The sequence below is a fragment of the Lactuca sativa genome, chromosome 3 (assembly GCF_002870075.4).
Source record: "Lactuca sativa cultivar Salinas chromosome 3, Lsat_Salinas_v11, whole genome shotgun sequence".
NCBI classification, from domain to species: domain Eukaryota; kingdom Viridiplantae; phylum Streptophyta; class Magnoliopsida; order Asterales; family Asteraceae; genus Lactuca; species Lactuca sativa.
In genome coordinates, this window is record NC_056625.2 from 19406182 (window position 1) to 19420344 (window position 14163).

At 35.9% G+C, this 14163-nt stretch overlaps 2 protein-coding genes across 2 annotated transcripts; one reads left to right on the forward strand and one right to left on the reverse strand.

Annotated features, from left to right (window-relative positions):
• Nucleotides 1-2875: 2875 nt before the first annotated feature.
• On the reverse strand, nucleotides 2876-3904 carry LOC111919333 (uncharacterized). The gene has a single exon (XM_023914927.1). It carries the CDS (start codon nucleotides 3902-3904, stop codon nucleotides 2876-2878), a length of 1029 nt encoding a protein of 342 aa, XP_023770695.1.
• Nucleotides 3905-5346: 1442 nt separating this feature from the next.
• On the forward strand, nucleotides 5347-10405 carry LOC111919222 (methionine gamma-lyase). The gene is made up of 2 exons (XM_023914838.3): nucleotides 5347-6152; nucleotides 9816-10405. Exons 1-2 carry the CDS (start codon nucleotides 5372-5374, stop codon nucleotides 10367-10369), a joined length of 1335 nt encoding a protein of 444 aa, XP_023770606.1. The 5' UTR covers nucleotides 5347-5371; the 3' UTR covers nucleotides 10370-10405.
• Nucleotides 10406-14163: the final 3758 nt, after the last annotated feature.

A 14163-nucleotide genomic window follows, 5' to 3' on the forward strand; every position in this document is an offset into this window, starting at 1 on the left:
TATTCTTCCTAATTACCAGGTCAATCCTTGACTAACATTTCTCCCCCTCAAGATTGACCTTTCTTCTTTAGATCCTCAATGCCAATTAATGCCCTTATCTCTGCAAACTTTATCCTTGGCATTGCCTTGGTTAAAACATCAGCCTTCTGTTGATCTCCACTCACATGCTCCACTTGAATTTGTTCCCTTTCAACACACATATGAATAAAGTGGAATTTGGTGTCTATGTGCTTGCTTTTACCATGAGACACCAGATTTCTAATGAGTGCTATGGTGGACTGATTGTTAATTAGCAGCTTCACCTTCTGTGCTTTCTTTCCAATTAGTTCACTGAACAGATTCCTTAACCACAATCCTTGACATGCTGTTGCAGTTGTAGCCATATACTCAGCTTCACATGAACTGAGTGCCATAGTTTTCTGCTTCTGTGAAGCCCATGTTATAAGCTTTCCTGAGTAGTAGAAAGCTACTCCAATGGTTCCCCTTCTATCTTCACAATCACTGTTGTAACTGTTGTCACTATAACCCACTAGCCTTCCATTCCTGAAGTTTTTAAGATCTTTTCAGCATACCCCTTATGTGTGAGAATTGTTCCATCCTTACCCTGTAATACCTCAATTCCCAGATAGTATGATAACAATCCCAGATCACTCATGTCAAACAAAAACTTCATTCTATTTTTGAACACTTGGATTTCTTTCTCACTTGACCCAGTGACTATAAGGTCATCTACATATATACCCACTATAAGAATCAGATTGGGTTTATGTACCTTGTAGACGACTTGCTCATGAGCACATCTAGCGAATCCAATTGACTTGAGTGATTGGTCAAGTTTTATGTTCCATGCCCTTGGCGCCTGTCGTAACCCATACAGGGCCTTGTGAAGACGGTACACCCATCCTTCCTTGCCTTTGACCATGAACTCAGTTGGCTGACTCACGTAAACTTCCTCCTTAAGATCATCGTGTAGGAACGCTGACTTGACATCCAGGTGATGTACAAGCCAATTTTCTTTCGTCGCTATTGAGAGAATCAGTCTTATCGTCTCCAACCTGGCCACCGGTGCAAATGCATCGTCAAAGTCGACACCCCTTTGTTGAACGTAACATTTGGCGACCAAACGAGCCTTGTGCTTGATTACTTCTCCAGCTGCGTTCTTTTTCTCCTTAAATACACACTTTACCCCTATCGCATTATGATTTGGGGGTAGCCTGGTTAAAGTCCAGGTATTGTTTTTCTCAATTGACTTCACTTCCGTTTCCATGGCTCGTTTCCACCCTTCTTCACTTGATGCTTCTTCGTAGGTTGTGGGTTCATCATCAACCAACATCAATTCTTTGATTACTTTCATACAGATCCCCTATTTGCTCCTCCTCCAATCTTGTCGTATTTTCATAGAGGTCGTTGATTGAGCGAAATCCCCTTGCCGGTGTGTCATCATAAGAAGCTACATACGCGTTTCTTGATTGGATCGTCGATACTCGACTGGGAGGTGTCGAGTTGGTACCAGGTTCATACGACTGTGTCGAGCCTTCAAATCGTGAGTCATTCAATCCAATATCTCCGTAGAGATCGTTTAACGACGTTACAGGGTCTTCGTTAATGTTAATTAACTAATCAGAATCTTGGGCCGGTTGGGATTGGGCTCCTTCATGGACAATATCATTGGTCCAGTAGGGTGTTGAAAGTGGCTCCCCCGTTGTTTCAGTATTCCAAGCCCAAGGCCTTCCTTCGTCAAAGATCACGTCTCTCTCTATCACTATCCGTTGACTTCTGGGGTTAAACATACGGTACCCTTTTGTTCCTTCTTCTGTTCCCAGGTACACCATTGGCTCGCTTCGATCAGTTAGCTTGCTCAGGCCTCATAATTTCTTTACAAATCCCACGCAACCGAAAATATTCAAGTGTGCGATTGAGGGTTTAGAAGCTTTCAGTGATTTGTATGGGGTTGTGTCTTTGAGCGCTTTTGTGCTTGTTCTGTTCAACAAATACACTGAATGTCTCACGGCCTCTCCCCAAAATTGATCCGGTATCCCCATAGCCTTGAGTAGTGCCCTAGTCATCTCCAAAATCGTCCTATTTCGATGTTCCACAACCCCATTTTGCTGTGGGGTGTGTGGTGTTGTCAATTGTCGCTTGATTCCTGTCTACTCACAAAAGGACTGAAATTGATTCAAATTGAACTCACCTCCACGGTCAGTTCTTATCATCTTGACTTTATGGCTGCTTTCTTTCTCAACTTGTAACTTGAACTTCTGAAACCTGCTCAACGCTTCATCTTTTGTTTTGATCAGGTATACCCACATATACCGTGAGTAGTCATCCACGATTAAGAGGAAATATTGATTCCCTCCTTTGGTTTCTAGGGTGATGGGTCCGCATAAGTCTGCGTGTACTAGCTGTAGTGGGTCTTTAGCTCTCCACGTGGCTTCCTTTGGAAAGGCTTGTCTTGGTTGCTTGGCCAGCATACATCCTTCACACACCTGTGATGGATGAGTCACCAGGGGCATGCCTAATACCATCTTCTTACGTGTCATCTCCTCGAGTGTTCTGAAGTTAGTGTGTCCCATGCGTGCGTGCCATAACCATGAGTCATCGTCTATACTCATGGCTAAGCATACAGGTTTCCCAGGTGTAAGCTTAATTTTATAAAGTCTGTTCTTGGATCTCTGCACTTTCATAACCAGGCTTCCTGCACTTTCATCCCTATGTCATACCCTTCTTCAGTCATTTGTCCCAGACTTATTATATTACTGTGCAGAGCAGGAATATAATATACATCTGGGATGACAAATTGATCACCATTCTTGCAATCAAATAGGAGAGCACCTTTTCCTTTGATCAGAACTCTGGACCCATCACCGAATCGGACCTACCCAGTTACTTTCTCATCAAGTTCAGCAAACAAGGCTTTGCATCCAGTCATATGGTTACTAGCTCCATTGTCTAGATACCATATGTTCTCTTCATTGCCCTCCTTCAATTGGTTTGGGTAGACCTTTTCTTCATTCAATAAGACTACTTCACTGTTCTCTTCACCACAAACAACCAACAACAAGGTTGGTTCTTCTTCACCAGCAGCCAAGTTTACTTCTTGGTCCTGTTGTTTCTTTCCTTTGCATTTCGATGCATAATGACCAAGCTCTTGGCATTCATAGCATCTGATGTTGCTTTTGTCACATGGCTTTTTGTTTGTGTTATTCGACTCCTGTCGTGGGTCACCGCCCCAACGCCCACCTCTGCCACGAGACGAGCCTCGCCCTCGTGTGCTACCTCTTCCACCCCGGTGATTGTTTCCGCCCCTTCCTCGACCACCTGTTGAATTTTGCTTGCTTAGACTCCGGTGGGTTGACGAGCCTTCTGCCTTGGCAAGTAGTAGGGCATTATCTCCCTGTGTGCTTGCCTTCCGGAGCTGGAGCCTGTCCTCATATGCCTTTAAGTGCCTAATTGCTTCTTCAAATGGCATCAATTCCATATCACAACTTTGCTCAATTGATGCCACCAGGTTTATAAACCTCTCCGGAACTGTGTCGAACAGCTTTCTCACAAATTCTTCATCTTCCAAAATTGCCCCTGCACTCCCAAACTTTGAGATCATAGCTGATATCTTTCCTGCATAATCATCTATGGTTTCGGACTCCTTCATTTGAATTGCTTCAAACTCACTTTTGAGTACCATTAGCCTTTCCTTTTGGACCCCCTCTGCACCCACATACCGTGACTTTAGAGAGTCCCAAACTTCCTTGGCTGTCTTCTTCTTGGCAGCCTGTGCAAGAATCTCTTCTGGTATAGATTGGAAGATGAAAGCTCGAGCCTGCTTGCTCTTCTTCTCATCCACAACCACTCTGGTTGGTGGCTCAATGGCATCCCATAACCCATGGGCATCCATGATGGCTTCCATCTTAATTGACCAGGTGTTGTAATTTAGTGAAGTTAGTATTGGGCATTGAAGAGTAAAAGGGTTATCTTTGGGCTGATTGGATGATGAGGCTGTCATCTTGTTGAATCGAGGATACTTGGGCATGCAACTTATCAGGATCTGTTTGCTCTGATACCAAATGTTGGTGATCAAGTAATACAACAATAACAGCAAAAGCTTAACAGGGGTAAAACTGGAATAAAATGGCAGCCGAAGGTTTCTCGTTATTGAATGAAGATTACTAGCAGCCTAATGATTACACTGCTATACAAAATGAAATTTCGACTAATGATTTCTAACTTTTAAGCTACTCTGTTTAAACTAATTGAAATAACAGAAAATGAGAAATACTAGGAACAGTCTAATTGTAACGGTCATCACTGCCCCATGTGCTTTATTCTTCCTAATTACCAGGTCAATCCTTGACCAACAGCCCTTAGGTTGTTAATGTTGATTCTAGAACTAATTCCATATATTTTTTACATGTACTTTTGTGCTTGCAGATGTACTTCCATTGAAGGCAAGAGGCCCTAATTTTTCTTCCATCAACTACATGTTAGAACACTTGCTACCAAATCTATCCCCATGCATCATTTGCTTGAATCCTAGATTCTTGTCGTTGCCCCAGAAAATTATTTGCATAAATATGCCCCATGTGAGACCTTCTGATATCACCTTGATAAAAATTAATAAAAAAAGTAGGTAAGTTATTTTCCTCTATATCTTATATATCTATAACTCCTTTGATTTTTTTGATTTTTTTGAACATATATTTTGATTATGTTTGTAACATTTTTTTTTGAACCGGTTTGTTAACATTATTTAGGGTTCTTTGCTTTTTGTTTTAGACAACTTGATTTTTATTAAGAACACTAGCAGTCTAGCAGAGCTCTAATTGGAAAATACAATTACTAAAAATTGCAAGAACCGGATTTTGAAGCCAAGATACCAGCTTGATTACAACTTTTGGGCACAATACATACCAAAAAACTAGTTGGTATTGTTAACATCCAATTATTTATTGAAAAAAAATCAAATCAAAATCTATATTTTTTGTTTGTTAATTTAATTAAAACAATTTTAAGGCTGCTTTGATTAAAAAGGTGAATTTGTCATTATGAATAAAAATATATTATTACATAATAATTTTATTAAGACATGTGAATCAAAAAAGTTTAAAAAAGATGGTAATGCTATAACCGAATTAACTAATCATTCCATAGAAACTCTTCACTGAATTTGCTTATAGTCAAATGTAAATTTCATTAAACTACATATATTTCTAGAATCAAAATATAAATAATGGATATATTCATGTGCCATCCTTTCACACCAAACAACCTTGTAGTGCTAAAAAAACCTTTATAAAACCAGTGCTCATTCCTCCATTTTCTCCATCTGCTCTTTTCTTTCTTTATATTCAATTCCCTTCCTACGAAATTTCCGTCAATGGCAGGCACTATTCAAAACACCCATTTTTACTCCTCCTCCTCCTCCTCAAAGAAGAGGATGACTCCCGATGACTTTAACAGGGACGATGATATCATCACAAAGAAACTACCAGCAGCAACATTTGAAGACCCTGTATCAGCTTTGGCTAATGCTCGACATGAATTTGGAGAGCATGGTGGAGTTAACATGTCCATTGAGGCCTCCGCCACCTTCACCGTCATGGAACCTGAAACCCTCAGCCGCATGTTCACCGGAGAGCTAGGCCCTGATCGGGATTTCTTCATCTACAGCCGCCATTTCAACCCCACAGTCCTCGCTCTTGGCCGTCAGATGGCAGCTCTCGAGGGGACTGAGGCGGCATACTGCACCTCTAGCGGCATGTCCGCCATCTCATCGGTTCTGTTGCAGCTGGTTAGCAGCGGGGAGCACATAGTGGCGTCTCCGACGTTATACGGTGGGACACATGCATTTCTCACACACTTTCTTCCGAGGTCATCCAATATAAAAACGACGTTTGTTGGCATAAGGGATTTGAAGAAGGTGGAGGAGGCAATCGTGGAAGGGTACACCAAGGTTTTGTTTTTTGAGTCCATGTCTAACCCGACGTTGACTGTGGCCAACATTCCGGAGCTTTCAAGGATAGCCCATGAGAAGGGTGTTACGGTGGTGGTTGACAATACCTTTGCTCCGATGGTGGTTTCTCCGGCAAGGCTGGGTGCCGACGTTGTAGTCCATAGTATTTCCAAGTATATTAGCGGCGGAGGAGACATAATTGCTGGTACGCTCTAAACGATCTTTTGACAATATTCATGTCTCTTTCTTATGCACGTACGTCATGCACTCATGCAACTCCAAATTTTACTTTCTTTACAGTTTTCTGGCTATATTATTAATCGTATCATATAACATATAACTTAAATACTACAAATTTCTTGCATTTTAGAAAAAAATGCCAAAAACTAAAAAATATATAAAAACAAACACAAGAAATCTTTTAGTCTATATTTTGGATGATTAATTTCATACCAAAATATTGAAATACGGAAACTATAAGATATATTTTAAACAATTTAGAAAAAATTGCAAAAATGGTCCCTGTGGTATGCAAAATTTTGGGGTTTTAGTCCAAACCCCGAGTTTTTTGGATCCATGGTCTTTTTGGAGTGGTTTGTATGTGCTTTTGTTCCCTGGACTTAAATCTCGTTAAATAGGATCTGTTAAGCCCCCTCACGTGCCTCACACGTGAGGGTAAATTTGTCATTTCATATTTAAGGGACCATTTTTGCATAAACCGTTTTTTGGCCCTAAGGATGCGCTCTTCTTCCCCAACGTTCCCCAACGTCTCTTTTTTCTACCCTTCTTCTTGAGCTCTGGTACAACAATAATGGTTTATACTTTATAGAACCATTGATTTGAAAATATGGTTTTAGTTTTTACCTCTTCAATGGAGGTACTGTAATCCATTGTGAGGTGGGAAGTGTTTAGGGTTGGATTTGTAGTGGCTAAATCGGCATCGACCGCAAGATCATATAATGTTTCCTCTTTAATGCACTTTAGATCTTGTCTCCAAAGATCTGGCTCTGGTTTTTGAGCTAAAACTGCTCTACTATCTCCTACATTAATCACGTAAACATCTTCTTCTTTCATTAACATAACCAGAAGACATGAACCCATTAGAGCTAGTTTTGGATTTTCAACGAGCATTTGGTCTACAATATGAGAATATGCGTCTTCTGTGTTCTTTAATCCTTGAGATAGAGCTTTCAAAACATCTTAATGGTGAACTGAATTTGACCCATTGGAATTCAGTTTCTCTTTTAATCATCGATCTAATTCTAATCTCTCCCTGTCGAATTCACACTTCCATCTCCGACGGTTATCTTCCCATTTCTTTGAAGCCCCTCGACTCCTAACTCTTGAACTCTTGTTTCTTCTTTTCTAAAAATCCTCGGTTGCATTGGGGTAACTCTCTTGCTTATCGACATATCTTTGATGGTTATTTTGTTGAGTTTGATTTTCGACCTTGGATTTGGTATCATCTATTGGTTGTTGCCCTGAAGGAGTTACATTCGTGGAATCAAGTTAATTGTCCCACAACAAACCTTTCAATTCCTTATGAACAGCTGGGTATAGATTTGATAACAGATAATCAGGTGCATTAGTACCATTAAATCCATCATAAATCCCAACAAAAACCCACCCGTATTCCTCCGAAACGACGACGTCTACTCGATCTTCCCCAGATTTCCCTTGCGCCCATTGAAGATTCTGGCTCTGATTTATGAACTCGTAATCGTTAAGAAAACTACCTTCACTGCTCAAATTAACATTGCTAATAGTCAATTCATTGTTTTTCTCCGAAGCCCCAACAATTCAATCTGGAACCTTTAAAGAACCTACGTTTTATTAATCGGGGCAACAATCGAGTTTTGCCCAGGGTTACAAACGGCTTTGAAATCGCTCTCTGGACGACACGAATCAACGACCTTTTTCTTGATCTATGTTTGTAGGCAAACCCTCCCTGAGAATAGCTTCTTTGGAACTGCTCGTGACTACCCTTTTCGAGAGGACCCGAAAAAAGAGGACCCGATAAGAAGCCACACTCAATCGGCCCCGAAAGGAAGCCTATTTTTGGCTTATAAAACCATTATTGTTGTAGCAAAGCTCAAGAAGAAGAAGGGTAGAAAAAAATGTTGGGACCAAAAAACGGTTTATGCAAAAATGGTCCCTTACATATGAAATGACAAATTTACCCTCACGTGTGAGGCACATGAGGGGACTTAATAGATCCTATTTAACGAGAGTTAAGTTCAGGGACCAAAAGCACATACAAACCACTCCAAAAGGACCATGGATCCAAAAAACTCGGGGCTTGGACTAAAACCCCAAAAATTTGCATACCACAGGGACCATTTTTGCAATTTTGTCAACAATCTATCCTTAAAAATTGTTGCATATGTTTTTATTAAAGTATAATTTCTTCTCGATAACCAAAGGCCATGTTAAATAATTCACATTTTTTTGTAACGAAAAAATCAATTTAAGGTGAAAATATATTTTAGTTATCATCATACAACAAGTGAGATGACAAACGGCAATAGGTTGCGCCGTTGAAATGTGATATGGATTATTATTTAGGGATGATTAATTTTAATGTCTAACACAATAAGTCAATAACATATTATACATCTAAGGTCCTGTTTGATAGTTTATGTCTGGGAAAATGTTGTGTGGTAAGTGTTGTCTTGAAAAGTTTTCTGAGTGAAAAAGAAACCATATTGTTTGATTGTACATTTGATTTACTGTGCTGAACAATGAAAAAAAAAAAGTAATAATTCAATAAAAAAAATAAATTATAAAAAAGCTATTTAAAAAAATTAATAATCCAAGAAAAAAAAGGCGGGGTTTGGTGTATAACTGTCTTTCCAGCCCATTTTGCCAGAAATATATTATTTGGGGCATTCTGGGAAAGACATATCTTACCAGAAAATACCTTTTTTTTTGTGTAAATCAAACAGTCTTTCCGGTTCATTTAACCAGAAAAATCTATTTACACCTGGAAAGATACGTATCAAACGGAAAGAAAAATTGTTTGATATAAAATCGTGATCGGGCTCATTACCATATGGTATATTGGTATGGACCAATCAGAAACCCATTTAGATCCACAATCTGATTCGGATCCATTTTTTCTATTTATATTAAACTTTTTAAATTCCACCCCCTTATATTCTATTTTACAATTTACACCCTTAATTTTAATATATTACAGTTATATAACATCAGATATGTACTAATTTCTTACAGAGTTACATACTTGAAAACTTTTTTTTTTCATTACATAAAAATACATTTAGTTTTATTTTAACTTTATCAGTTAAATACTATTGTTATTTGATTTAATACGAATAGTTTTATATTTCATTTTCTAACTATAAATTTTGAAAGTTTCACTTACACCAATTTTATCAACATAATAGCTTATTTGTTGCAGTCTTTGTTTTTTATATTGTTTCTTACTCTTAACATTTAAATGTATTGCTTTGATTTATAAAAGTATAAACTGAAAGATATATACTTTTTCTAACATATTATATCATTAAAAACGTTTCATGAATATATATAAAAGGATGCTAATATTAAATTATTGATATTTAGATTATTTTAATTTACCATCTTGTTAATGTATTTATTTGATTATTTAAAAATCAATGTAAGTTAAATAAGTAAATAAGTTAAATTGTGGGTTTATAAATATAAAAATATTATGAACTGATTATGTCACAAGTTTGGATAGTTTGTGTCATTACAATAGACATGTTATTATCTTTCTTTTGTTGATTATGTGACACAACGTAAAAATATTACTCTTGGTGTATGTATTATCTATTATTATGCATGAAATGCATTATCCTCATTTTATATGTTTTTTAATTTATAGGAGCCGTATGTGGAGCTGCAAGTTTGGTGAACTCAATGATGGACCTTCACCAAGGGACATTGATGTTACTAGGTCCAACCATGAATGCCAAGGTTGCATTCGAACTATCACAAAGAATCCCTCACTTGGGTCTTCGTATGAAAGAGCACTCTCAGAGGACTCTCATATATGCCCAAAGAATGAAGAAAATGGGACTTAAGGTCATCTACCCAGGCCTTGAAGACCACCCTGATCACCATCTTGCCAAGTCTATCTTCAACAAGGAGTATGGATATGGTGGGATGTTGTGCTTAGACATGAAGACTGAAGTAAGGGCCAACAAGCTCATGAATGGGTTGCAAAACAAAACCCGGTTTGGGCTCATGGCTGTTAGCTTGGGCTACTATGAGACTCTTATGTCTTGTTCGGGTAATAGCACAAGCAGTGAATTGGATGAAAAAGAGCAGGCGTTGGCTGGAATTTCACCTGGTTTGGTCAGGATGTCTATCGGCTACACTGGGACGCTTGAACAAAGATGGGGCCAGTTTCAAGAAGCGTCTCTCAACTTAATTTAGTGTCTTAAATGACAAAGTCGACTTCATTCGTTTATATACAGCCTTTGGGATATATATATATATATATATATATATATATATATATATATATATATATATATATATATATATATATATATATATATATATATATATATATATATATATATATATATATATATATATGCTATTTTACATGTTATACATGTAACCACTATTTTGTTTCGTTTTTGGTTACTTATAGCCAATTCTATTATAGTGTATCTTGTAGAGTCAATAAAAGTTGAGCAATAGTCAATAAAAAATTGATCAACAAATGTTGGTTGTTTGTACATTGTTTGCTTTAATAAATGTCTGGTAATAAAGATATAGTATTAAATTGGCCTATGTTTGGTAGACTATTTGAAAAGCAAAGTTGATAGCTATATAATATGTGTATATAAAATTGTCACACCCCCAAACCAGGATGTCTGAAACGTCTAGGGGTGGATGATTTTCATGAACAGTATCACAACATAATGTACAATAGTGATAAAAGCAAACACAACCATCATAAATATAATTGAAATTGTTACATTGTTACCATTTATTGTATGTTTCAAACCAATTACATTATGATGACAAACATGAATAATATGACGCCGTAACGTCCCATTCTCAAAAGCCTTGCGATTACCTGTTTAACGGTTTCCTGAAAATACAAGTAGTTTTGAAAAGTGTCAACAATTAAGTTGGTAAGTTCATAAGTGTTTTGTATTTGAAAATTTTGTAGCTTTTTCCTTACAAAATGATAATGTACGTTCCCAGAAAATCCAATATTTTCTTAAAGATGAGTTGTAGTCTTAAAAACCCTAAAACCAAAAATGTATAAGTATTTCTATACTTAAAATAGTATTATGAAGTTTTATTCTTATATAAAACCACTAGGTGTGAGACTCATGTATTACATGGGTTAATTAAAAAAATTGAATATAAAGGTCAAAATATTTGAGAATTTTGAATTTATAAAAAAATAAGAAAAATAATGATTTATTATAATGAAAATATTTTTATCTTTTAAATTAAAAAAATTATTTAAATAAAGAAAAAAACTAATGAGTCTTAATTTTGGGAATTTTGAAATTAAAAAGTAAGTTTATTAGTGAAATTAATATTCATTTATTACTACATTTATTCCAATTATTAGATTAAAATATTATATAGAATTTAATAAAATAGAAAAACTCATAAAATGACATGTGGAAAAAAATTAATTCAAAATAACCACAAAACGACATTTAACAAATTGAATAAGAGTGTGACAAGTGGCAAAAAATCTTCATTATTAGAGAGGATTTGAACGCATGTTACCCCCGTAAACTAAATGTATTGTTGATTCCCCATGTGAGTTATTACAACCACGCTAAAACTGAAGTTGGCCTGCTACGACGTTTTTCAGGTGTCGGAATATTAGACATTTGTCACCCCAGACCTGTCGGTCTAGCTGTAGCTAGCAACTTAGGTGTGGAATTTTCTGTCCCATATAGATCTATACATAAGTGTCACGCTCTCTTACTGAGATTCTGGTTATAATTCAGGCAGAGCCGGTCCATAGGATATTCATGCCTTGGGTGAAAAGACTTAATTATGACCATATAATTAAATCAAACTCATATAAAACATGATAAATAAATCAAAGATTAGAAGAGCTTCTATTTCACACACATTTTATAAGAATTGAATGGAAATGGAATTCAATTCATGTTAGTTCATTGTTTCAACATAAAATTACATTTAACTGAATTCCTATGAAAATTAAGAAAACACTTGAAAAAAAAATACTAAAATACATATTTAATCTTATACTTAGAACTTTAGAAATTAAATCTTTAATACTTGAAATACTTATGTTCAAAACTTATGGTTTTCTTTCTCGATCTTTTGGTTGCTACTCGCCTCAGACCGGAAAAAAAATCTTGTTCAAATCTGAAAATTTTGGCTCTAATCCAGAAATAAGAAGTTTTGTTCTTTGGTTTGTTGAAAAATGCAAAATGCTCAATGTCCTAAACAAAAAATAAAACACTTAAAGTAAAGATCTTTGAAGTATTTACTCATCTAAAAGCCTTGAGACATTAGAATGTGTGAACCATGTTTAATTCTATTTGTTGACTACATCTGGTTAGTTTTATCTTGTCTTTATACAAAATCCAAGAGGATGTATAAAAAAACACGGGAGCCATCATTATAACAGTCTAAAAAAGGGTGTATATAAATACAATATAGTTTATTTCACATGTAATACTACCATTAGTTTTCCTGTTGGTGGCACATACTTGAATGTCCACCTACGCTTTAGAGGCTTATTTTGCATCATATGGCAAGTTTATAAGGACATTAACTCAACCATCAAATGTCAGCCCTGGCTAGACAATTACACTAACAGTTAAACTTCTATAAGGCATATAAACTTATAGAAACTTTAATGACTATCAGATTCTCGAATCTTCAACAGTTTACGTTGGTTGCGTGACAAATAATAAACTTACCAGGGACTTTAGGAGAAAAATTCAATAGTTCAACCCTTTAAAACTTTACCAATTCACTTTACGCGAGAATGTCACCGACTGTAGGAGAAAACTATCAGATTTTCAAGGTGACGAATGACTGATTCAATTACAAATTCGCAAAAAGATTTTTGAAAAGGAAGGAAAGAACTACCTAATTAACAATAACTTCCTTAAGTACAAAAGTTGATATTAAAGAGAAATTATTTGATTCGTCTTCCCTGATTTAATGATCAGACGCTTCGTCTTCTTCAACTTTTTAGGTGTGATGTTTAGGAGACCAAGAAGTCAGAAGCGTAAATTAATTTGCAATTGCTGCCAAATTAGGTCCCGGATCATTAAGGCGCGCTTCCCCCTTTTTGTGTACCGGACCTTCAATTTTAATATGGTTGATCAAGAGTTTTGGCCCAAATAGCATACTACCCATAACACCTCTAAAATCTGATGCCCCTTTAAGACTTGCTGCCATGGGCCATGGCCCAACTCGCCCTGGGCTTCAGCCGACCCTGAATTCAAGACTTTAGTGTATCGGTATGGTGAAGGTTGTGTCTCACATAATTGTTTCAACAAGTTTACGTATAGTATAATGAAAACCCTTATAAGTGTAAATATCATATTTCCATAGTATTTACATAATGTAAAATAATTATGCTTTTATTTAATTATTCGTATTGTATCAAAACGGTAAAATAGTGTCAATGACCCATAAACTATACCTAGTATAGTTTATTATAAATGTTTGGTTGTGCCTATATATATATATATATATATATATATATATATATATATATATATATATATATATATATATATATATATATATATATATATATATATATATGTTAACATGTTTGGATGTCCATAAATAAAATATAATTTACAACTAACACAAGTATGAGCATTTAGTATGGTGAAACCAATTTGCTAGTTTTCACCCTTTTTACGTCACCAAACTGTAAAAAGGGAGTTATAAACTTTGTAAAATTTATTTTTTACCTTCTTGTGGATATCAAGTCAAACTAACGTTATATGTTTAAAATAACATATTTTAGGTCAAATCTGACAAAAATGGTACCATAACCTAGTCATGACCATTTGTGCTAGAAAAACCCTACTTTTACATAAAATGGTGGGTTTTTAAGTTTTCGTTTTGTAAAACCAAATCCTTGGTATTTTTAACTAGTTTCATAACACATGTCAAAAATAACATATTTTGATTTGATTCCCACAAATATGATGTAATAACTTGGTTAAAACCATTTTGCTAGAAAA

Coding starts and splice junctions, on each gene's coding strand:
- LOC111919222 (XM_023914838.3), top strand. CDS start 5,372: ATGGCAGGCACTATTCAAAACACCCATTTTTACTCCTCCTCCTCCTCC. Junction 6,153..9,815: donor CGGAGGAGACATAATTGCTG/GTACGCTCTAAA, acceptor TTTAATTTATAG/GAGCCGTATGTGGAGCTGCA.
- LOC111919333 (XM_023914927.1), bottom strand. CDS start 3,904: ATGGAAGCCATCATGGATGCCCATGGGTTATGGGATGCCATTGAGCCA.